At 51.2% G+C, this 24,843-nt stretch overlaps 1 protein-coding gene across 1 annotated transcript; it reads right to left on the reverse strand.

The window, feature by feature from the left end:
• Positions 1–21,625: 21,625 nt before the first annotated feature.
• LOC142365491 (adenosine 5'-monophosphoramidase HINT2-like) lies at positions 21,626–24,770 on the reverse strand (the record flags this gene model as incomplete). Its single annotated transcript, XM_075446311.1, has 3 exons — positions 21,626–21,965; positions 22,767–22,871; positions 24,381–24,770. Coding segments are annotated over 3 exons (660 nt in total), but the record flags the coding sequence as incomplete, so codon positions are not given.
• Between the last annotated feature and the right edge of the window lie 73 nt (positions 24,771–24,843).

Below are 24,843 nucleotides of genomic sequence, written 5' to 3' on the forward strand. Positions count from 1 at the left end.
GTAGGGTTCACCAGGCTCGGCAGCCTCTCAGTGACGCCACGGATGCGAGCTCCTGGTAGGCAGCAGACTTCTCTAGAGAAACCGTCTGGACGGCAAATGGGTGCTTCGGTGCCTCTCAGTAGGGAATCTCCAATTACCAATACCTTACGTGCTTTTCCGGTGGCACTGGTTCGAATGCGGGTGGGTGGTTGGGTCAGCTTTGCATGGCTGGCTTGTCCTGGATCCTGTCCGTTACTCGCGTGCTCTTCAGTCCCCAAGCCCAGAGCATCCTGTCTGTTATGTAGGGACACTTCAGGAGAGGGGGGAGGGTTCTTCCTTCTAGCCCAAGCACAGACAAGCGTCCAGCCTCCTTCATCTCGTGAGTTACTTGCGTCAGTCAACTCGAGGTTGGATTCAGGCTCACCTTCCTCTTGCGCAGCCTTAAGGCTCGTTGCGACGGACCGCTCTTGAGCTCGGAGGAGGTGACCCTCCAATATTAACCAGCTTCCTTGGGCCCCTCTTCCCTCCAGGGCCCTATCCCACGGGACGCCTCCAAGCAGATCCCTGAAGAGGCCAGAGTCGGCTCTCCTCAAGTCCAGGGTTGCGAGCTTGCTTTTTACCCTCCTCTCGGGATCCTGAACTCCGCCATCTCACGGCCGCTGCAGCCAAGGCTGCTTTTGGCCTTCGCATCCCCAACGAGCCCCTCCTTGTTGTTCAGCAGGAGGTCCAGCAGAGCACCTCTCCTCGTGCTTTTTCCCCATACTGCGCGCGTTAGCGTGCAGGCACTTCAGAGAGGCACCCCAGCACGTTGACTCCCTAGAAGGGGCTCTGGGGATTTCTCCATTGATGCCGTGAAAAGCCGGAATTGAAGACTCAATAGTTGGCAGACTGTTAAGCAGGTATTCTTTATTGCGGCGTCGGGCACACGGGGGATCTCTCCTCCAAACGTGCGCGCCAAACACCCTGTCATTTCAGGTTAAATACAATCACAATATACAGATTCATTATATTTCCGAGAAATGCTTAGCATATTCATGACTTTTCCAAAAACTAATTAGCATATGTTAATGTCTTTAACGCATGTCTGTTAGCGTCCTCGGGTGGTCTTTGAGGGTCTCAAGATGAAGGCTTATACTCCTCATCACAGTGTCTGCTGGTTGACCTTTGTTTCTGCGCAAACTCAGGTCTAAGATTACGTATACCGTGTCCTTCCAGGTTGTTTTGCTCCGGTCTTGTCGCCCTCTTGGTGCCTCTTTATCTCTGTAGCTTGGTGCATCTGCCCTCCCAAGGCTGAGCTGTCCAAATAACATTATTTAGGAGTCTCTCTATCTTAGAGCTTTCCTATCCCTCCCCAAAACAGCAAGTCAAGTTTGTCCAAGTCGTGTCGTTTAGGAGCCTCTTTATCTTAGCGCTTTCCTGTCTTCTCAAAACAGCAAGGATCTACTTCAGTTTCATTAGAATCACTCTGGTAAGTGGAAATTTTACATTTACAGGTATCACCACGATGGTGCCTTGTAGGCACTTCCTTGCTTACACGCACGTGCTGGAGGTGACCCCGCTTAAGCCCCCTTTTGTTGATTTTGTGATCCCTTCCCATCACATCACCCCCTGCCCTTTGCTCATTGACCCTGTCCCTCACTCCCTCGCAGGGCAGCTGGTTACTCTCTCCCTTCCCCCCCTCGTTCTTAGTTTAAAGCCCTCCTAATGAGGTCAGCTAGCCTACTGGCAAAAATACCTTTGCCCCGCTTAGTGAGGTGAATCCCCTCTCCCCCGAGCAGACGCTGATCCACAGACAGGGTCCCACGGTCATAAGAACCCAAACCCCTGTCGCCAGCACCGGCTCCGCAGCCAATTATTGACCCGCATTATCAGTGCCCTCCTCCTCCTCCTCCCCTTTCCCCTCACTGGCAGGACTGAGGAGAACACCACCTGAGCCCCCATGCCCTTGACTACTGCCCTCAGAGCTCTGGGGTCATTGCTAGGGGAAGCCTGGTGTGACGGATGCGCTCCTCCTGTCCAAACTAACTGAACTTTGGTCCAGGCAGATGCTCAACAAGCAGGCCTAACCCAAGTTAGTCCTGTTGCGTGAGGCTGTAGAAAATGTTGTATTTACTCAAAAAAGTTAAGAATTTAGGTTAGAATAAGTTAACTATAGTATAAGGCTAAATGCAACCAGAATGCCACTCGAAAGGCCTGAGATGTTGTTCTCAGCCTTGTCCCTTGTACAGACCCACCCGAGACTGGCTTAAAACCCAGTCGAGCTAATCACACAAAGACAATATTAACAAAAGATGATTAATTATCTGAAACAGGTGTATCGCAGTATAGAAGGAAACTTTTTGTATGAGAAAATTGCTCGCTTTAACTAAACTTTTAATAGAACATCTTGAAGCCTCTCGAAGTCTTTCTCAGAATTGTACCAAACAGAATTCACAGAAGAAGATAAAGGACAGGCGACGACCCCAAGCCGACCCTGAAACCAAACGGGACCTGCAACCAGCGAGGGGGAATTCTGCTAAGAGAGAAGAACAGAGAGAATTGAATAAATGATGTATTTAAGGAACTGGACAGTTGCTTAGAAACTTATGAAGATTCTAGACTTGATGCAATCGGTTTAAGAAATGTATATAAACTGGTCTAAGCGAGTTGAGCTTTGCCACTCACTCAGGTGATGGCCCAACTCCAAGTTGTCAATAAAGCAAACCTAGAGGTACTCACGTCTGGTTTTTCCCTTGTAGAGATGACACCCCAGATGGGACTCTAGGACACAAGAGGAAGGAGAGCCAGGAAATCCTCCGGACAAGCCCCTTACCAACGCTCACTTGCCGGCAACAATAGGCGAGTTCACCTACGAGACTTGGGCACGGGTGATTCCAGACAAAACTGGGAGTACTCTTGTGTTTAAACTTGCTAAGAGCTTAGCTAAGTCCATTAGAATTTTTGTGAAAATGGGAACTGTACCCAGCGTTGGAAGGGGGACGCCCCTTGCTGAGGTCTTAGAGAATTGGAAGCAAATAACTTTGGCACAAACTTTACAGGAGCGAAGGTTAATTTTGCTGTGCCAGGAGGAATGGCCGTTCCTGACTCGGACTAGAGGAGGAGGATGACCTATGGATATTTGGCCTCCTACAGGAACAACCTTTAAACTCCATAAATTAAAATTTTTAAGGATAATATTGGAAGATTCTGGCAGCCAGGATATTGATTATTGGCATATATGGTATAATTGGGCTTATCGAAGGCGTAAACCACCTAAGACAAAAGTGAGCTCGCCTCCCTCCGCCCCAGAGGCCGAGGAGGTTAATTATGAGAGATTTAATTATGTGGCAAAGTAAAATGCCAAGACTGAGAGATGATGCCGAAAAATGTGCACAAATGTCATCTGGAATAGTTACTGACTATACTCCTAATCGGAATGATGTGAAAACTCTGTTGAGAGAATTATTCCAGATGGATGAAAGAGAAAAAGATTTTCCAAGAGGACAGAGAAATTGCTCAAAGAGGGCAAGGGGTAAACCCCTGGCCCACTGAAAATCCTCTTTGCGACCTAACTACTCCAGATGGCATGCAAGCCTACCAGGTTGCTGTCCGGCAATTATTAGATGCCGTGCGGCAGTGTGGTGAAAAGACTGCAAATTGGACAAAAGTTTTAGAGTGCAGACAAAAACCTGATGAACATCCAAGCGATTACTGGACACAGCTAAAAGCAACTTTAATAAAGTATGGGGGGATGACAAGGGAAAATTTTCAGGAACCACTAGCCATTAGTGTTTTTGTGGAACAATCATCCCCAGACGTTAATAAATATTTTAAAATCACATGCCAGGATGGCAAGGGGAAACCTTAACTGAAATACTTAGTATTGCTACCTTTGTTTGGGACGGAAGAGACGAAGAAAAACAGAAGAGAGAGAGAGTGAGAAACAGAAACAGGAAAGAAAGCGAGAACGACAGGGAAAGGAGAGGGAAATCAGTCTATTGGCGGCTGCTATAACACAAACTTACAACCCCAGGGGAAGAGGTAGGGGTCTCTCAAGAGGAAACCCGAGGGGCAGAGGACGTGGGGGAAGAGCCCCATTTCCCCCATTTCAAAACCAGTCAACTTCTAATACTCTAGAATGTTTTTATTGTGGAAATTCAGGACATCTTCAACGGGAATGTCCGCTTCGCCCAAGAAGTCCTGGACGAGGAGCCACCCCTGCATATCCACCGCGTCCTCATTCGCAGTGAAATATTAGAGACTCCCCATACTTGCCAGAGAAACGCGAAAATGTCCCTCGAAGGAGTAGAGGTAAATGAGTACGGACGAGTTCCTGCAAAGGTAAATGGGATTTCTGTTCAGTTTTTAGCAGATACAGGAGCAACGTTGTCTCTATTAAGCTATGCCATTCCACAAGTTTCAGAAGAAAAGGTAATTATACGGGGAGTTGTAGGAGTAAAATACCTCTCTACACCCCTTCCTATTATTTTGGCCGGAAAATTGGCGTGGGGGAAGGTTTGTGATATCCCCAAATTCACCCGTATTGTTGCTGGGACGTGACCTTTTGCAGGAATTTGGCACTCAGATACTTCTTGCTCCTAGCAGAAACCAATGGGTAGTAACAGGATCTGAAATTATACACATCCCCAAGGACGAAGTTTTATCTTCTAGAATTCCTGAAGGACTCGAAGCGGTTCCCCGGGAACTATGGAGTAACTCTAGCGAAGATGCAGGATTGCTGTTATCTGCAGAACCGGTAATTATTAAAACAAAAGGAGGCTCGCCCCCTTCGATACCACAGTACCCCATTGTTGATGAAGCTATACCGAGTATACAAAAACAAACTGAGTCGACGTAGTTTTCGTTTGGCCCTGGCTGGGATGGAGGCGACTTTCCCCATAGCAGCCCTCGCAGTGCTGTGCTTTGCAGTTGTAGCTAGAAGGGTGTTGGTAACACACCACTGTTTTGGCTACTGCTGAGCAGTGCTCCCACAGCATGGAGGCTCTCTCTCCAACCACCCCCAAACTCCAGAAAGCTGGGGGTGGGCAAGAGGTTGGGAGGGGACAGAGCCGGGACAGCTGACCCAAACCGACAAAAGAGAGATTCCACTGTGCTATGGGAAGCCCCACAGCTGCCATTCAGACCGAGTGTTTTCCCCTACCATATCCCTCCTCACCAGAAAAGGGACAAAGTGCTCCAACAGGAGTTGGATGCTTCTCCAACACACTGCACTGTGCCAAAACCACCCAAAACCACTTACGCTCCGCGGAGACACCATTTTAACTTGCAGAACTATTTCCCTCAGTAAGACGCTCAAGACAGAGATGATATCCCCATGCTAAATCTTTATTGTGCAACTGCTGCTCAAAGCCTTTGTTACCTTCCACAGACACACGTCACAAAAAATGAGACATCGACAGTGGCTAGACTGACGGGCAACAGACGAAATCCATTCAGTGGCGATTCGTACGCGTGCGGCAACTCTTGCGGTGCAAAAATCTTAGCCAGGCGGCCAGCCCAACTGACGGCCACCCAGAATATGTAGATGTACGTGACAGACAGGCTGCCCACCCTCGGGCCCTTCATCCACAACCATCCAGAATCCATCGGTCAGGCCCAGGTGAGCAGCACGCTTCTTCCCAGCGGGCATTAAATGCCCAAGAAGCTGGAGAAAGGAAGTACAAAACCGTAAACAAATAAAATAAAAAGCCACACACAAAGAGGGGAGAGGGCAGGAAGGGAAGGAAGGAGAGCAGAGAACCACCCAGAGAAACCAGTTAGCCAATTCCTAGCAATTCAACCACTGCGCTTTAAACTACCATCTGTCCGCCTGCAACCGACATTTTCCAAGCAAAGCTACAGAGACCGATTATGCACACTACCGGGGGGGTGGGGTGGGGGGGGAAGAGACGTGCAATTTTTGTCAAGCTACACAGTAACGGACTACGAAACACCCACAGAAGCTAAGCTCGTCTCCGGGTTAAAGCCCCCATTGTATCTTCGGGCAACACAAGCAGTTCTGGTGGAAAATAAACTTCAGGCTGCCTTTTGCGTGGGTTCACAAAGTCCTTGAACTTGACTTTTATAGCTCAAAGCGAAGCATCCAGCACCTCTCAACGGGCTTTGCCCTTCCTCACCCCGACCTGCCAAAAACCCCAAGCCCTCTTCGCCCTATTAGAAGAAGTACCACTCCTCTCACTCTCACCCATGACAACAGGCATCAGACTGCGCTCCAAAGCGACACCGCATTTTGCACCAGAAGTACGTACCCAGGGATGAGCATTGCTTTATATCCCTACTTTTAGTCAAAAAGCTCAATTCCGTTACAAGCTAGAGGCAAAAAGGTTACAGCGCCAGAAAACCCAAAATAGCCTACCGCGCCCTATCAAGAGGGAAAGAGTCTAGTAAATTAGGAACTAATTACAGGTACAGTTTAGCATACAGAAAGCTTCCCCAGTACTTACAGATTCACCAGAACCTTCTGCTTCAGATAACCTGATAATTGGCTCCTTAGGCATGACTAGGAAAAGCATCGGAGCTTGGGGTGAAAGATCGCAGAACACAAGGCACTGGAGGAAGAGCAAACAGTTAAAACGTAATTGGCTTCAGAGAAAGGCAACAGCTTAAGCAAATCAATATGCCCCACTGAACTCGTGCAGAAGCAGGTTACCGGATACCCCAAACGCAAGCCGAAACGTTGACTTTTCTTACGTGATATCAATACTTTCTATACACAAAATGCAACGTATTTACAGAGCCCCCTCCAGAAGCGGGATTCAGCATGCAAGATGATGGGGGCAAGGAGACGGGCCAGGACTTCACATTAGCGACCTCCAGTATGTTTTGATTTGGGTTCACCATCTCCTAAGCACTTTTTCCGTTCGATGTGGTCCACGCAGAGGCAGGAGACAAAGGGCTTAACTCAATCAGCAAAGGATTCGGCGAAGTGGAAGATCAGCGGCCATTTGTTTTCCATGCTACAGGGAGCTCCAGTATTGAGCAAAAGCATAATCACAGGAAGCCTGCAAGTGCAGCGTACCAGTCTGTCTTCTACATTGCACATAAACCCTACCTTCAAGAGCAGAAGACATCCCTAACTGTTAACCGTCAGCAGTTTAATAACAAAATGATATGGGATACTAACTTAAAGTTACCATCGTGTAGGTAAGGGCTGCTTTTTTCCTCCCACACAGTCCGAGCAGCTCACTCGAGTTCCTAGCACATCGTGGTGCACCAGCATCCGTGAAACTTGCAAGCATGCTGTTATCACGGCCCCACCTCACCACAGCAACGAGATCTGGGAAGCTTTTGCAGCCTACAGGATGACCGGTTTCTAGATTTGTTTTCTTTGGTTTTTTTGGTTTTTTTTATTTACGAAAAATAAGAAAAGCTGTAATTCTTTGCTTTAATAATCCAGTTCGGGGCTTCAGAACCAAAGCCTTGCACAGCAGAGCTGTGAAATCCCTATAACGCTATTACGAGGCACATCAGGACCTGCATTTCTCCTATGCAGAACTAACTCCTTACGGTCGCTACTCAGACGTCCACTGTTTACACACACCCCCCACCCCCCCCCACCCCAGCCGAATCCCCGAGGACACTGACTGCGTGTGCTTAATCTACGGTTTCAAGACTATCATCCTACACGAGGCAGGACCGCTCCCATCCCTCGGCAGCAAACTTTGCACGACTTGCAGTGCCAAAGGGATATCACGCGGCAAACGTCTGCGGCTGCCACCAAGAGCGTTACCGTCAGAGGCCCTCCTCTGCGCACGCGCGCACGCGCCACGGTGGGGCTGGGAACCGAGGCGAGCCGGACAGCACCAGCAACCCAGTACGCGCCGCGGCAGCCGGGGGGGGCACCGAAGAAGCGCGATGTTTTAGGGATGGTGCAGTAGAGAGCGCCACAACCCAGAGAGGCCCCGCCCGTCCCCCGTCCCTCCACCCACCCTGCCGCGCTCCCGGGCACCGCGCAACGGGCCCTCGGCTCAGGGTGCCTGCGAGCGCGGGGGAGGGGAGGGGGGGAAGGGAAGGGGGACCGCGCACAGAGCAAAGCCGCGGCGACCTCCTCGTCCTCGCAGATGACGTTGGCGGGGAAGCGCCTTCCCGAAGACAGTGGCGGCGCCCCAATAATCTCGTCAGCCACGACAACGCCCCTTGTCGCCCCCGCGCTTCCTCCACTCGGCCAGGCCCTCCGCGGCGCCCATTGGGCCGCCAGATCGCCGCCGGCCGATCCCGCGTCTCGATTGGCTGTCTCGTCTGTCGTTTTCGCTTGTCCCCGCCCCCCTAGCGGGGCCGCCCTCGTCGACCTGGTGCTTGCCGGGGCTCGGGGAGTTTGCGTGCTCTCGGGGCGCGGAGGGATCCGACCCGGGGGCGGAGGGAGAAGACGTTGGCCGAGTCCGCGGAGGGATCTGCGCCGTGTAGTGCTGCGACCCTGTGGGCGGGCAACGAGGTCTCACAAGAGGCTGGTGTAGCTAGAAGTACTACTTACTGTTATTTATTACCGCAGCAAGTCCACCCCAAACGTGCTTGTGGCTTTTTGGAGGATCGCGCCCCAGTTCCTTTGCGGCATTTCTCAGGTGTTCCCCTGTTGGTTCCTAACGCATCAGCAGCCCCTGGCTCTTCTCTGTTGCTCAAAACTCCATCCCCTTCCCCCGCCGAGTCTAGTTTAAAGCCCTCCTTGTGAGTCTGGCCAGCTCGTTGGCGAAGCCCCTCTTGCCCCGCTTGGTCAGGTGAACCCCATCAGCTGCCAACAGACCTGGCTTCTCAAAGGTAGATCCATGATCACAGAAGGCAAAACCTTGAGCATGGCACCAGCTACGCGGCCAGGCATTCACCTGTTCAATTCGCCTCCTCCTTCCTGGACCCCTTCCTCTGACTGGGAGGATAGAGGAGACCACCACCTCTGCTCCTGATCCTTTTAACATTGCTCCGAGGGACATATAGTCTCTTTGGAGGGTTCCAAGTTGCCTCGTCAGACCCTACACGGAACAGCAGGAGCGGATGATAATCTGTAGGGTTCACCAGGCTCGGCAGCCTCTCAGTGACGCCACGGATGCGAGCTCCTGGTAGGCAGCAGACTTCTCTAGAGAAACCGTCTGGACGGCAAATGGGTGCTTCGGTGCCTCTCAGTAGGGAATCTCCAATTACCAATACCTTACGTGCTTTTCCGGTGGCACTGGTTCAAATGCGGGTGGGTGGTTGGGTCAGCTTTGCATGGCTGGCTTGTCCTGGATCCTGTCCGTTACTCGCGTGCTCTTCAGTCCCCAAGCCCAGAGCATCCTGTCTGTTATGTAGGGACACTTCAGGAGAGGGGGGAGGGTTCTTCCTTCTAGCCCAAGCACAGACAAGCGTCCAGCCTCCTTCATCTCGTGAGTTACTTGCGTCAGTCAACTCGAGGTTGGATTCAGGCTCACCTTCCTCTTGCGCAGCCTTAAGGCTCGTTGCGACGGACCGCTCTTGAGCTCGGAGGAGGTGACCCTCCAATATTAACCAGCTTCCTTGGGCCCCTCTTCCCTCCAGGGCCCTATCCCACGGGACGCCTCCAAGCAGATCCCTGAAGAGGCCAGAGTCGGCTCTCCTCAAGTCCAGGGTTGCGAGCTTGCTTTTTACCCTCCTCTCGGGATCCTGAACTCCGCCATCTCACGGCCGCTGCAGCCAAGGCTGCTTTTGGCCTTCGCATCCCCAACGAGCCCCTCCTTGTTGTTCAGCAGGAGGTCCAGCAGAGCACCTCTCCTCGTGCTTTTTCCCCATACTGCGCGCGTTAGCGTGCAGGCACTTCAGAGAGGCACCCCAGCACGTTGACTCCCTAGAAGGGGCTCTGGGGATTTCTCCATTGATGCCGTGAAAAGCCGGAATTGAAGACTCAATAGTTGGCAGACTGTTAAGCAGGTATTCTTTATTGCGGCGTCGGGCACACGGGGGATCTCTCCTCCAAACGTGCGCGCCAAACACCCTGTCATTTCAGGTTAAATACAATCACAATATACAGATTCATTATATTTCCGAGAAATGCTTAGCATATTCATGACTTTTCCAAAAACTAATTAGCATATGTTAATGTCTTTAACGCATGTCTGTTAGCGTCCTCGGGTGGTCTTTGAGGGTCTCAAGATGAAGGCTTATACTCCTCATCACAGTGTCTGCTGGTTGACCTTTGTTTCTGCGCAAACTCAGGTCTAAGATTACGTATACCGTGTCCTTCCAGGTTGTTTTGCTCCGGTCTTGTCGCCCTCTTGGTGCCTCTTTATCTCTGTAGCTTGGTGCATCTGCCCTCCCAAGGCTGAGCTGTCCAAATAACATTATTTAGGAGTCTCTCTATCTTAGAGCTTTCCTATCCCTCCCCAAAACAGCAAGTCAAGTTTGTCCAAGTCGTGTCGTTTAGGAGCCTCTTTATCTTAGCGCTTTCCTGTCTTCTCAAAACAGCAAGGATCTACTTCAGTTTCATTAGAATCACTCTGGTAAGTGGAAATTTTACATTTACAGGTATCACCACGATGGTGCCTTGTAGGCACTTCCTTGCTTACACGCACGTGCTGGAGGTGACCCCGCTTAAGCCCCCTTTTGTTGATTTTGTGATCCCTTCCCATCACATCACCCCCTGCCCTTTGCTCATTGACCCTGTCCCTCACTCCCTCGCAGGGCAGCTGGTTACTCTCTCCCTTCCCCCCCTCGTTCTTAGTTTAAAGCCCTCCTAATGAGGTCAGCTAGCCTACTGGCAAAAATACCTTTGCCCCGCTTAGTGAGGTGAATCCCCTCTCCCCCGAGCAGACGCTGATCCACAGACAGGGTCCCACGGTCATAAGAACCCAAACCCCTGTCGCCAGCACCGGCTCCGCAGCCAATTATTGACCCGCATTATCAGTGCCCTCCTCCTCCTCCTCCCCTTTTCCCTCACTGGCAGGACTGAGGAGAACACCACCTGAGCCCCCATGCCCTTGACTACTGCCCTCAGAGCTCTGGGGTCATTGCTAGGGGAAGCCTGGTGTGACGGATGCGCTCCTCCTGTCCAAACTAACTGAACTTTGGTCCAGGCAGATGCTCAACAAGCAGGCCTAACCCAAGTTAGTCCTGTTGCGTGAGGCTGTAGAAAATGTTGTATTTACTCAAAAAAGTTAAGAATTTAGGTTAGAATAAGTTAACTATAGTATAAGGCTAAATGCAACCAGAATGCCACTCGAAAGGCCTGAGATGTTGTTCTCAGCCTTGTCCCTTGTACAGACCCACCCGAGACTGGCTTAAAACCCAGTCGAGCTAATCACACAAAGACAATATTAACAAAAGATGATTAATTATCTGAAACAGGTGTATCGCAGTATAGAAGGAAACTTTTTGTATGAGAAAATTGCTCGCTTTAACTAAACTTTTAATAGAACATCTTGAAGCCTCTCGAAGTCTTTCTCAGAATTGTACCAAACAGAATTCACAGAAGAAGATAAAGGACAGGCGACGACCCCAAGCCGACCCTGAAACCAAACGGGACCTGCAACCAGCGAGGGGGAATTCTGCTAAGAGAGAAGAACAGAGAGAATTGAATAAATGATGTATTTAAGGAACTGGACAGTTGCTTAGAAACTTATGAAGATTCTAGACTTGATGCAATCGGTTTAAGAAATGTATATAAACTGGTCTAAGCGAGTTGAGCTTTGCCACTCACTCAGGTGATGGCCCAACTCCAAGTTGTCAATAAAGCAAACCTAGAGGTACTCACGTCTGGTTTTTCCCTTGTAGAGATGACACCCCAGATGGGACTCTAGGACACAAGAGGAAGGAGAGCCAGGAAATCCTCCGGACAAGCCCCTTACCAACGCTCACTTGCCGGCAACAATAGGCGAGTTCACCTACGAGACTTGGGCACGGGTGATTCCAGACAAAACTGGGAGTACTCTTGTGTTTAAACTTGCTAAGAGCTTAGCTAAGTCCATTAGAATTTTTGTGAAAATGGGAACTGTACCCAGCGTTGGAAGGGGGACGCCCCTTGCTGAGGTCTTAGAGAATTGGAAGCAAATAACTTTGGCACAAACTTTACAGGAGCGAAGGTTAATTTTGCTGTGCCAGGAGGAATGGCCGTTCCTGACTCGGACTAGAGGAGGAGGATGACCTATGGATATTTGGCCTCCTACAGGAACAACCTTTAAACTCCATAAATTAAAATTTTTAAGGATAATATTGGAAGATTCTGGCAGCCAGGATATTGATTATTGGCATATATGGTATAATTGGGCTTATCGAAGGCGTAAACCACCTAAGACAAAAGTGAGCTCGCCTCCCTCCGCCCCAGAGGCCGAGGAGGTTAATTATGAGAGATTTAATTATGTGGCAAAGTAAAATGCCAAGACTGAGAGATGATGCCGAAAAATGTGCACAAATGTCATCTGGAATAGTTACTGACTATACTCCTAATCGGAATGATGTGAAAACTCTGTTGAGAGAATTATTCCAGATGGATGAAAGAGAAAAAGATTTTCCAAGAGGACAGAGAAATTGCTCAAAGAGGGCAAGGGGTAAACCCCTGGCCCACTGAAAATCCTCTTTGCGACCTAACTACTCCAGATGGCATGCAAGCCTACCAGGTTGCTGTCCGGCAATTATTAGATGCCGTGCGGCAGTGTGGTGAAAAGACTGCAAATTGGACAAAAGTTTTAGAGTGCAGACAAAAACCTGATGAACATCCAAGCGATTACTGGACACAGCTAAAAGCAACTTTAATAAAGTATGGGGGGATGACAAGGGAAAATTTTCAGGAACCACTAGCCATTAGTGTTTTTGTGGAACAATCATCCCCAGACGTTAATAAATATTTTAAAATCACATGCCAGGATGGCAAGGGGAAACCTTAACTGAAATACTTAGTATTGCTACCTTTGTTTGGGACGGAAGAGACGAAGAAAAACAGAAGAGAGAGAGAGTGAGAAACAGAAACAGGAAAGAAAGCGAGAACGACAGGGAAAGGAGAGGGAAATCAGTCTATTGGCGGCTGCTATAACACAAACTTACAACCCCAGGGGAAGAGGTAGGGGTCTCTCAAGAGGAAACCCGAGGGGCAGAGGACGTGGGGGAAGAGCCCCATTTCCCCCATTTCAAAACCAGTCAACTTCTAATACTCTAGAATGTTTTTATTGTGGAAATTCAGGACATCTTCAACGGGAATGTCCGCTTCGCCCAAGAAGTCCTGGACGAGGAGCCACCCCTGCATATCCACCGCGTCCTCATTCGCAGTGAAATATTAGAGACTCCCCATACTTGCCGGAGAAACGCGAAAATGTCCCTCGAAGGAGTAGAGGTAAATGAGTACGGACGAGTTCCTGCAAAGGTAAATGGGATTTCTGTTCAGTTTTTAGCAGATACAGGAGCAACGTTGTCTCTATTAAGCTATGCCATTCCACAAGTTTCAGAAGAAAAGGTAATTATACGGGGAGTTGTAGGAGTAAAATACCTCTCTACACCCCTTCCTATTATTTTGGCCGGAAAATTGGCGTGGGGGAAGGTTTGTGATATCCCCAAATTCACCCGTATTGTTGCTGGGACGTGACCTTTTGCAGGAATTTGGCACTCAGATACTTCTTGCTCCTAGCAGAAACCAATGGGTAGTAACAGGATCTGAAATTATACACATCCCCAAGGACGAAGTTTTATCTTCTAGAATTCCTGAAGGACTCGAAGCGGTTCCCCGGGAACTATGGAGTAACTCTAGCGAAGATGCAGGATTGCTGTTATCTGCAGAACCGGTAATTATTAAAACAAAAGGAGGCTCGCCCCCTTCGATACCACAGTACCCCATTGTTGATGAAGCTATACCGAGTATACAAAAACAAACTGAGTCGACGTAGTTTTCGTTTGGCCCTGGCTGGGATGGAGGCGACTTTCCCCATAGCAGCCCTCGCAGTGCTGTGCTTTGCAGTTGTAGCTAGAAGGGTGTTGGTAACACACCACTGTTTTGGCTACTGCTGAGCAGTGCTCCCACAGCATGGAGGCTCTCTCTCCAACCACCCCCAAACTCCAGAAAGCTGGGGGTGGGCAAGAGGTTGGGAGGGGACAGAGCCGGGACAGCTGACCCAAACCGACAAAAGAGAGATTCCACTGTGCTATGGGAAGCCCCACAGCTGCCATTCAGACCGAGTGTTTTCCCCTACCATATCCCTCCTCACCAGAAAAGGGACAAAGTGCTCCAACAGGAGTTGGATGCTTCTCCAACACACTGCACTGTGCCAAAACCACCCAAAACCACTTACGCTCCGCGGAGACACCATTTTAACTTGCAGAACTATTTCCCTCAGTAAGACGCTCAAGACAGAGATGATATCCCCATGCTAAATCTTTATTGTGCAACTGCTGCTCAAAGCCTTTGTTACCTTCCACAGACACATGTCACAAAAAATGAGACATCGACAGTGGCTAGACTGACGGGCAACAGACGAAATCCATTCAGTGGCGATTCGTACGCGTGCGGCAACTCTTGCGGTGCAAAAATCTTAGCCAGGCGGCCAGCCCAACTGACGGCCACCCAGAATATGTAGATGTACGTGACAGACAGGCTGCCCACCCTCGGGCCCTTCATCCACAACCATCCGGAATCCATCGGTCAGGCCCAGGTGAGCAGCACGCTTCTTCCCAGCGGGCATTAAATGCCCAAGAAGCTGGAGAAAGGAAGTACAAAACCGTAAACAAATAAAATAAAAAGCCACACACAAAGAGGGGAGAGGGCAGGAAGGGAAGGAAGGAGAGCAGAGAACCACCCAGAGAAACCAGTTAGCCAATTCCTAGCAATTCAACCACTGCGCTTTAAACTACCATCTGTCCACCTGCAACCGACATTTTCCAAGCAAAGCTACAGAGACCGATTATGCACACTAGGCGGTGGGGGGGGGGGGGGGGGGGAAGAGACGTGCAATTTTTGTCAAGCTACACAGTAACGGACTACGAAACACCCACAGAAGCTAAGCTCGTCTCCGGGTTAAAGCCCCCATTGTATCTTCGGGCAACACAAGCAGTTCTGGTGGAAAATAAACTTCAGGCTGCCTTTTGCGTGGGTTCACAAAGTCCTTGAACTTGACTTGTATAGCTCAAAGCGAAGCATCCAGCACCTCTCAACGGGCTTTGCCCTTCCTCACCCCGACCTGCCAAAAACCCCAAGCCCTCTTCGCCCTATTAGAAGAAGTACCACTCCTCTCACTCTCACCCATGACAACAGGCATCAGACTGCGCTCCAAAGCGACACCGCATTTTGCACCAGAAGTACGTACCCAGGGATGAGCATTGCTTTATATCCCTACTTTTAGTCAAAAAGCTCAATTCCGTTACAAGCTAGAGGCAAAAAGGTTACAGCGCCAGAAAACCCAAAATAGCCTACTGCGCCCTATCAAGAGGGAAAGAGTCTAGTAAATTAGGAACTAATTACAGGTACAGTTTAGCATACAGAAAGCTTCCCCAGTACTTACAGATTCACCAGAACCTTCTGCTTCAGATAACCTGATAATTGGCTCCTTAGGCATGACTAGGAAAAGCATCGGAGCTTGGGGTGAAAGATCGCAGAACACAAGGCACTGGAGGAAGAGCAAACAGTTAAAACGTAATTGGCTTCAGAGAAAGGCAACAGCTTAAGCAAATCAATATGCCCCACTGAACTCGTGCAGAAGCAGGTTACCGGATACCCCAAACGCAAGCCGAAACGTTGACTTTTCTTACGTGATATCAATACTTTCTATACACAAAATGCAACGTATTTACAGAGCCCCCTCCAGAAGCGGGATTCAGCATGCAAGATGATGGGGGCAAGGAGACGGGCCAGGACTTCACATTAGCGACCTCCAGTATGTTTTGATTTGGGTTCACCATCTCCTAAGCACTTTTTCCGTTCGATGTGGTCCACGCAGAGGCAGGAGACAAAGGGCTTAACTCAATCAGCAAAGGATTCGGCGAAGTGGAAGATCAGCGGCCATTTGTTTTCCATGCTACAGGGAGCTCCAGTATTGAGCAAAAGCATAATCACAGGAAGCCTGCAAGTGCAGCGTACCAGTCTGTCTTCTACATTGCACATAAACCCTACCTTCAAGAGCAGAAGACATCCCTAACAATTAACCGTCAGCAGTTTAATAACAAAATGATATGGGATACTAACTTAATGTTACCATCGGGTAGGTAAGGGCTGCTTTTTTCCTCCCACACAGTCCGAGCAGCTCACTCGAGTTCCTAGCACATCGTGGTGCACCAGCATCCGTGAAACTTGCAAGCATGCTGTTATCACGGCCCCACCTCACCACAGCAACGAGATCTGGGAAGCTTTTGCAGCCTACAGGATGACCGGTTTCTAGATTTGTTTTATTTGGTTTTTTGGGGTTTTTTTATTTACAAAAAATAAGAAAAGCTGTAATTCTTTGCTTTAATAATCCAGTTCGGGGCTTCAGAACCAAAGCCTTGCACAGCAGAGCTGTGAAATCCCTATAACGCTATTACGAGGCACATCAGGACCTGCATTTCTCCTATGCAGAACTAACTCCTTACGGTCGCTACGCGGACGTCCACTGTTTACACACCCCCCCCACATTCCGCCCCCCCCCCCAGCCGAATCCCCGAGGACACTGACTGCGTGTGCTTAATCTACGGTTTCAAGACTATCATCCTACACGAGGCAGGACCGCTCCCATCCCTCGGCAGCAAACTTTGCACGACTTGCAGTGCCAAAGGGATATCACGCGGCAAACGCCTGCGGCTGCCACCAAGAGCGTTACCGTCAGAGGCCCTCCTCTGCGCACGCGCCACGGTGGGGCTGGGAACCGAGGCGAGCCGGACAGCACCAGCAACCCAGTACGCGCCGCGGCAGCCGGGGGGGGCACCGAAGAAGCGCGATGTTTTAGGGATGGTGCAGTAGAGAGCGCCACAACCCAGAGAGGCCCCGCCCGTCCCCCGTCCCTCCACCCACCCTGCCGCGCTCACGGGCACCGCGCAACAGGCCCTCGGCTCAGGGTGCCTGCGAGCGCGGGGGACGGGAGGAGGGAAGGGAAGGGAAGGGAAGGGAAAGGAAGGGAAGGGAAGGGAAGGGAAGGGAAGGGAAGGGAAGGGAAGGGAAGGGAAGAGAAGGGAAGGGAAGGTGGACCGCGCACAGAACAAAGCCGCGGCGACCTCCTCGTCCTCGCAGATGACGTTGGCGGGGAAGCGCCTTCCCGAAGACAGTGGCGGCGCCCCAATAATTTCGTCAGCCACGACAACGCCCCTTGTCGCCCCCGCGCTTCCTCCACTCGGCCAGGCCCTCCGCGGCGCCCATTGGGCCGCCAGATCGCCGCCGGCCGATCCCGCGTCTCGATTGGCTGTCTCGTCTGTCGTTTTCGCTTGTCCCCGCCCCCCTAGCGGGGCCGCCCTCGTCGACCTGGTGCTTGCCGGGGCTCGGGGAGTTTGCGTGCTCTCGGGGCGCGGAGGGATCCGACCCGGGGGCGGAGGGAGAAGACGTTGGCCGAGTCCGCGGAGGGATCTGCGCCGTGTAGTGCTGCGACCCTGTGGGCGGGCAACGAGGTCTCACAAGAGGCTGGTGTAGCTAGAAGTACTACTTACTGTTATTTATTACCGCAGCAAGTCCACCCCAAACGTGCTTGTGGCTTTTTGGAGGATCGCGCCCCAGTTCCTTTGCGGCATTTCTCAGGTGTTCCCCTGTTGGTTCCTAACGCATCAGCAGCCCCTGGCTCTTCTCTGTTGCTCAAAACTCCATCCCCTTCCCCCGCCGAGTCTAGTTTAAAGCCCTCCTTGTGAGTCTGGCCAGCTCGTTGGCGAAGCCCCTCTTGCCCCGCTTGGTCAGGTGAACCCCATCAGCTGCCAACAGACCTGGCTTCTCAAAGGTAGATCCATGATCACAGAAGGCAAAACCTTGAGCATGGCACCAGCTACGCGGCCAGGCATTCACCTGTTCAATTCGCCTCCTCCTTCCTGGACCCCTTCCTCTGACTGGGAGGATAGAGGAGACCACCACCTCTGCTCCTGATCCTTTTAACATTGCTCCGAGGGACATATAGTCTCTTTGGAGGGTTCCAAGTTGCCTCGTCAGACCCTACACGGAACAGCAGGAGCGGATGATAATCTGTAGGGTTCACCAGGCTCGGCAGCCTCTCAGTGACGCCACGGATGCGAGCTCCTGGTAGGCAGCAGACTTCTCTAGAGAAACCGTCTGGACGGCAAATGGGTGCTTCGGTGCCTCTCAGTAGGGAATCTCCAATTACCAATACCTTACGTGCTTTTCCGGTGGCACTGGTTCGAATGCGGGTGGGTGGTTGGGTCAGCTTTGCATGGCTGGCTTGTCCTGGATCCTGTCCGTTACTCGCGTGCTCTTCAGTCCCCAAGCCCAGAGCATCCTGTCTGTTATGTAGGGACACTTCAGGAGAGGGGGGAGGGTTCTTCCTTCTAGCCCAAGCACAGACAAGCGTCCAGCCTCCTTCATCTCGTGAGTTACTTGCGTCAGTCAACTCGAGGTTGGATTCAGGCTCACCTTCCTCTTGCGCAGCCTTAAGGCTCGTTGCGACGGACCGCTCTTGAGCTCGGAGGAGGTGACCCTCCAATATTAACCAGCTTCCTTGGGCCCCTCTTCCCTCCAGGGCCCTATCCCACGGGACGCCTCCAAGCAGATCCCTGAAGAGGCCAGAGTCGGCTCTCCTCAAGTCCAGGGTTGCGAGCTTGCTTTTTACCCTCCTCTCGGGATCCTGAACTCCGCCATCTCACGGCCGCTGCAGCCAAGGCTGCTTTTGGCCTTCGCATCCCCAACGAGCCCCTCCTTGTTGTTCAGCAGGAGGTCCAGCAGAGCACCTCTCCTCGTGCTTTTTCCCCATACTGCGCGTGTTAGCGTGCAGGCACTTCAGAGAGGCACCCCAGCACGTTGACTCCCTAGAAGGGGCTCTGGGGATTTCTCCATTGATGCCGTGAAAAGCCGGAATTGAAGACTCAATAGTTGGCAGACTGTTAAGCAGGTATTCTTTATTGCGGCGCAAAAAATACAAAAACAAACCGAGTCTTTCTTGAAAAAGGGCATACTTGGAGAACGTCAAAGTCCTTATAATACTCCTATTCTACCCGTAAGCAAACATCGATTATTAGATAAAGATGGGGACTCAGAGTATAGATTTGTTTGAGATCTCCGCACTGTAAATGAACATGTTATTTCACCACATCCTTTAGTCCCTGACCCCAGTTTAATTCTTACTCAGATACCTGTGTGCGCTTGTGGTGAATGACTTCATGGACCCCAATCTTGTGCTTGATCAGAATCATTTTATTGTTTAAGTGAATACCTTATATACTAATACAATAGTTACTAGAGCCAATGAGCTTTGGATTCGTGGCTTTGCAAATGCCAGTTCACAGTTGCTGTTTTCCAGGATCTTTTGCAGCTGTTTGTGTGAAAACAGCTTATCTCCTGAGAACAGAGAAGGGAGGCGCAGGATGCGCTTATCTTTCAGGGTCATGAGACAGTGCTGTTCTGTCTCAAATTATATGGTTTCCCACATCTCCCCCTTTTTTGTTTAGCCAGATGCTGTTGATAAGAGCTGACATAATTCGCCCTTCAGCTTGCTACCACTTTCTCAGAGGCCCACACAAACTACTATACTAAAAACAGACATAGGAACACAAATGCTAATAGAAGACATAGAGATGTGAAGTGCATACCATAACCTGCTGGGTGCAAAGAAAGATCAAATTAACCTGAGAATGATACATATTGATGGCAAATCTGTTACCTAACATATGGGTGTAGATTGATTTACTTGCGAGAACCCAGCACCAAACCCAACATACCGGTTTGGCTGGAGACTGGGCTGGTAAGCGGCCAAAACTGCGCGAACACGGCAGAAAATCTGACTACGAGTCAACCACTTTACGCTAGAAATATGTGCGGCCATCAGGGTCCGTTGAGCTCTCCCTCCACAGCAGCTGGCTGCGCGGCGGCGATCTCCCCTTGAGTAGGGACGCCCCCCAAAGGTTACCCCTCGAGGCCGAGAGATCCCTTACCTGACACCAGGCATTGATGGGTTAGTAAGTGACCTTTTTTTGCATGCATCTAACATGCAAGATATGTACAAGTAAGCTTACGCGATCATCTTTGTATCCCATACTAACTTTAAGCGGATGTTTTCACAGGGGCGCCACCAGCTTCGCCGAGTTGCTCAGCTTTGGCCTGCGGCGAGTCCGGTGCCTAGCTGGCTGGAAACAGCTGTGTCCAGCCCAGGGCAGACCCTGGCCTCTTCTCACAGAGGTCACCCCTGCAGGCCGCACCTGCAGCGCTGTGTCCAGTTCTGGCCCCCACAATTCAAAAAAAACCCAGAAAAACAACAAACCGAAAAAAGACACAGACAGACTGGAGAGGGTCCTGAGGAGGGCCACAAAGACGATCAAAGGGCTGGAGAACCCGCCCTATGAGGAAAGGCTGAAGGAGTTGGGTCTTTTCTCCCTTGGAGAAGAGAAGGCTCAGGGGGGACCTCGTCACAGCATGCCAGTACCAGTACTTAAAGGGTGGCTACAAAGAGGCCGGAGGTGCTCTCTTCGCGAGGAGCCACATGGAGAAGACAAGGGGCAACGGGTACAAGTTGCACCAGGAGAGAGGTTTCATCTCGATACAAGACAGACATTTTGTCTCAACGCTGGAGGTTTTCAAGATGCGATTGGACAGGGTGCTAGATAATCTCATCTAGGCTCCCTTTGCCACAAAAGGCTGGGCCAGACGATCTTTCGAGGTCCCTGCCCACCTGGGCTGCTCTAGGATGCTACGATTCTTCAGCGGATCACCGTTTAATAACCCTTTGCTCTCTCTGGTTTGGAACAAAGTATCAGCAACGTTGCCAGCGAGGCGAGACATAGATTCCACCAGGCGCCAGAGACCTCCTAAACCTACGGCAATCACCCGGTCTCTCTGAATGTATGAGCCATGCCTAGCTGCTTCAGAATTCCCCCGCCCCCAGAAGCGGGAACACCTTCGGGATACCTTAGGGAGTTTACACAGCCAGAACTTCTCCCCGGGAAGATTAAATAAAGGCGAAGGCCTCGCGTTACTTACGCGCCCGCATCACCAAACTTCACCCCATTGCTTGGGGATACAGAAGAGATGAAGACGCCTTCCAGTGGGCGTCTCTGGTGCCTCAGTAACACGGTGTTCAAGGGCAACGAAGGATCGCCCTGCTTTCATGTGCCCATCTCCCTTTTTTAAAAGCCATTAAAGAAAGATGAAGGTTGCTGTCTCCCCGCGATGTAGTTGTAGTTTGGCCCTGGCTGGGATGGAGGCGACTTTCCCCATAGCAGCCCTCACAGTGCTATGCTTTGCAGTTGTAACACACCACTGTTTTGACTACTGCTGAGCAGTGCTCCCACAGCATGGAGGCTCTCTCTCCAACCACCCCCAAACTCCAGAAAGCTGGGGGTGGGCAAGAGGTTGGGAGGGGACAGAGCCGGGACAGCTGACCCAAACCGACAAAAGAGATTCCACTGTGCTATGGGAAGCCCCACAGCTGCCATTCAGACCGAGTGTTTTCCCCTACCATATCCCTCCTCACCAGAAAAGGGATAAAGTGCTCCAACAGGAGTTGGATGCTTCTCCAACACACTGCACTGTGCCAGAACCACCCAAAACCACTTACGCTCCACAGAGACACCATTTTAACTTGCAGAACTATTTCCCTCAGTAAGACGCTCAAGACAGAGATGATATCCCCATGCTAAATCTTTATTGTGCAACTGCTGCTCAAAGCCTTTGTTACCTTCCACAGACACACGTCACAAAAAATGAGACATCGACAGTGGCTAGACTGACGGGCAACAGACGAAATCCATTCAGTGGCGATTCGTACGCGTGCGGCAACTCTTGCGGTGCAAAAATCTTAGCCAGGCGGCCAGCCCAACTGACGGCCACCCAGAATATGTAGATGTACGTGACAGACAGGCTGCCCACCCTCGGGCCCTTCATCCACAACCATCCGGAATCCATCGGTCAGGCCCAGGTGAGCAGCACGCTTCTTCCCAGCGGACATTAAATGCCCAAGAAGCTGGAGAAAGGAAGTACAAAACCGTAAACAAATAAAATAAAAAGCCACACACAAAGAGGGGAGAGGGCAGGAAGGGAAGGAAGGAGAGCAGAGAACCACCCAGAGAAACCAGTTAGCCAATTCCTAGCAATTCAACCACTGCGCTTCAAACTACCGTCTGTCCGCCTGCAACCGACATTTTCCAAGCAAAGCTACAGAGACCGATTATGCACACTAGGCGGTGGGGGGGTGGTGGGGGGGAAGAGACGTGCAATTTCTGTCAAGCTAGACAGTAACGGACTACAAAACACCCACAGAAGCTAAGCTCGTCTCCGGGTTAAAGCCCCCATTGTATCTTCGGGCAACACAAGCAGTTCTGGTGGAAAATAAACTTCAGGCTGCCTTTTGCGTGGGTTCACAAAGTCCTTGAACTTGACTTTTATAGCTCAAAGCGAAGCATCCAGCACCTCTCAACGGGCTTTGCCCTTCCTCACCCCTGACCTGCCAAAAACCCCAAGCCCTCTTCGCCCTATTAGAAGAAGTACCACTCCTCTCACTCTCACCCATGACAACAGGCATCAGACTGCGCTCCAAAGCGACACCGCATTTTGCACCAGAAGTATGTACCCAGGGATGAGCATTGCTTTATATCCCTACTTTTAGTCAAAAAGCTCAATTCCGTTACAAGCTAGAGGCAAAAAGGTTACAGCGCCAGAAAACCCAAAATAGCCTACCGCGCCCTATCAAGAGGGAAAGAGTCTAGTAAATTAGGAACTAATTACAGGTACAGTTTAGCATACAGAAAGCTTCCCCAGTACTTACAGATTCACCAGAACCTTCTGCTTCAGATAACCTGATAATTGGCTCCTTAGGCATGTCTAGGAAAAGCATCGGAGCTTGGGGTGAAAGATCGCAGAACACAAGGCACTGGAGGAAGAGCAAACAGTTAAAACGTAATTGGCTTCAGAGAAAGGCAACAGCTTAAGCAAATCAATATGCCCCACTGAACTCGTGCAGAAGCAGGTTACCGGATACCCCAAACGCAAGCCGAAACGTTGACTTTTCTTACGTGATATCAATACTTTCTATACACAAAATGCAACGTATTTACAGAGCCCCCTCCAGAAGCAGGATTCAGCATGCAAGATGATGGGGGCAAGGAGACGGGCCAGGACTTCACATTAGCGACCTCCAGTATGTTTTGATTTGGGTTCACCATTTCCTAAGCACTTTTTCCATTCGATGTGGTCCACGCAGAGGCAGGAGACAAAGGGCTTAACTCAATCAGCAAAGGATTCGGCAAAGTGGAAGATCAGCGGCCATTTGTTTTCCATGCTACAGGGAGCTCCAGTATTGAGCAAAAGCATAATCACAGGAAGCCTGCAAGTGCAGCGTACCAGTCTGTCTTCTACATTGCACATAAACCCTACCTTCAAGAGCAGAAGACATCCCTAACAGTTAACCGTCAGCAGTTTAATAACAAAATGATATGGGATACTAACTTAAAGTTACCATCGTGTAGGTAAGGGCTGCTTTTTTCCTCCCACACAGTCCGAGCAGCTCACTCGAGTTCCTAGCACATCGTGGTGCACCAGCATCCGTGAAACTTGCAAGCATGCTGTTATCACGGCCCCACCTCACCACAGCAACGAGACCTGGGAAGCTTTTGCAGCCTACAGAATGACTGGTTTCTAGATTTGTTTTATTTGGTTTTTTGGGTTTTTTTATTTACGAAAAATAAGAAAAGCTGTAATTCTTTGCTTTAATAATCCAGTTCGGGGCTTCAGAACCAAAGCCTTGCACAGCAGAGCTGTGAAATCCCTATAACGCTATTACGAGGCACATCAGGACCTGCATTTCTCCTATGCAGAACTAATTCCTTAAGGTCGCTACGCGGACGTCCACTGTTTACACACCCCCCCCCACATCTCCACCCCACCCCCCCAGCCGAATCCCCGAGGACACTGACTGCGTGTGCTTAATCTACGGTTTCAAGACTATCATCCTACACGAGGCAGGACCGCTCCCATCCCTCGGCAGCAAACTTTGCACGACTTGCAGTGCCAAAGGGATATCACGCGGCAAACGTCTGCGGCTGCCACCAAGAGCGTTACCGTCAGAGGCCCTCCTCTGCGCACGCGCGCACGCGCCACGGTGGGGCTGGGAACCGAGGCGAGCCGGACAGCACCAGCAACCCAGTACGCGCCGCGGCAGCCGGGGGGGGCACCGAAGAAGCGCGATGTTTTAGGGATGGTGCAGTAGAGAGCGCCACAACCCAGAGAGGCCCCGCCCGTCCCCCGTCCCTCCACCCACCCTGCCGCGCTCACGGGCACCGCGCAACAGGCCCTCGGCTCAGGGTGCCTGCGAGCGCGGGGGACGGGGGGGGAAGGGAAGGGAAGGGAAGGGGGACAGCGCACAGAGCAAAGCCGCGGCTACCTCCTCGTCCTCGCAGATGACGTTGGCGGAGAAGCGCCTTCCCGAAGACAGTGGCGGCGCCCCAATAATCTCGTCAGCCACGACAACGCCCCTTGTCGCCCCCGCGCTTCCTCCACTCGGCCAGGCCCTCCGCGGCGCCCATTGGGCCGCCAGATCGCCGCCGGCCGATCCCGCGTCTCGATTGGCTGTCTCGTCTGTCGTTTTCGCTTGTCCCCGCCCCCCTAGCGGGGCCGCCCTCGTCGACCTGGTGCTTGCCGGGGCTCGGGGAGTTTGCGTGCTCTCGGGGCGCGGAGGGATCCGACCCGGGGGCGGAGGGAGAAGACGTTGGCCGAGTCCGCGGAGGGATCTGCGCCGTGTAGTGCTGCGACCCTGTGCGCGGGCAACGAGGTCTCACAAGAGGCTGGTGTAGCTAGAAGTACTACTTACTGTTATTTATTACCGCAGCAAGTCCACCCCAAACGTG

The sequence above is a fragment of the Opisthocomus hoazin genome, chromosome W (genome assembly GCF_030867145.1).
Source record: "Opisthocomus hoazin isolate bOpiHoa1 chromosome W, bOpiHoa1.hap1, whole genome shotgun sequence".
Classification (NCBI taxonomy): domain Eukaryota; kingdom Metazoa; phylum Chordata; class Aves; order Opisthocomiformes; family Opisthocomidae; genus Opisthocomus; species Opisthocomus hoazin.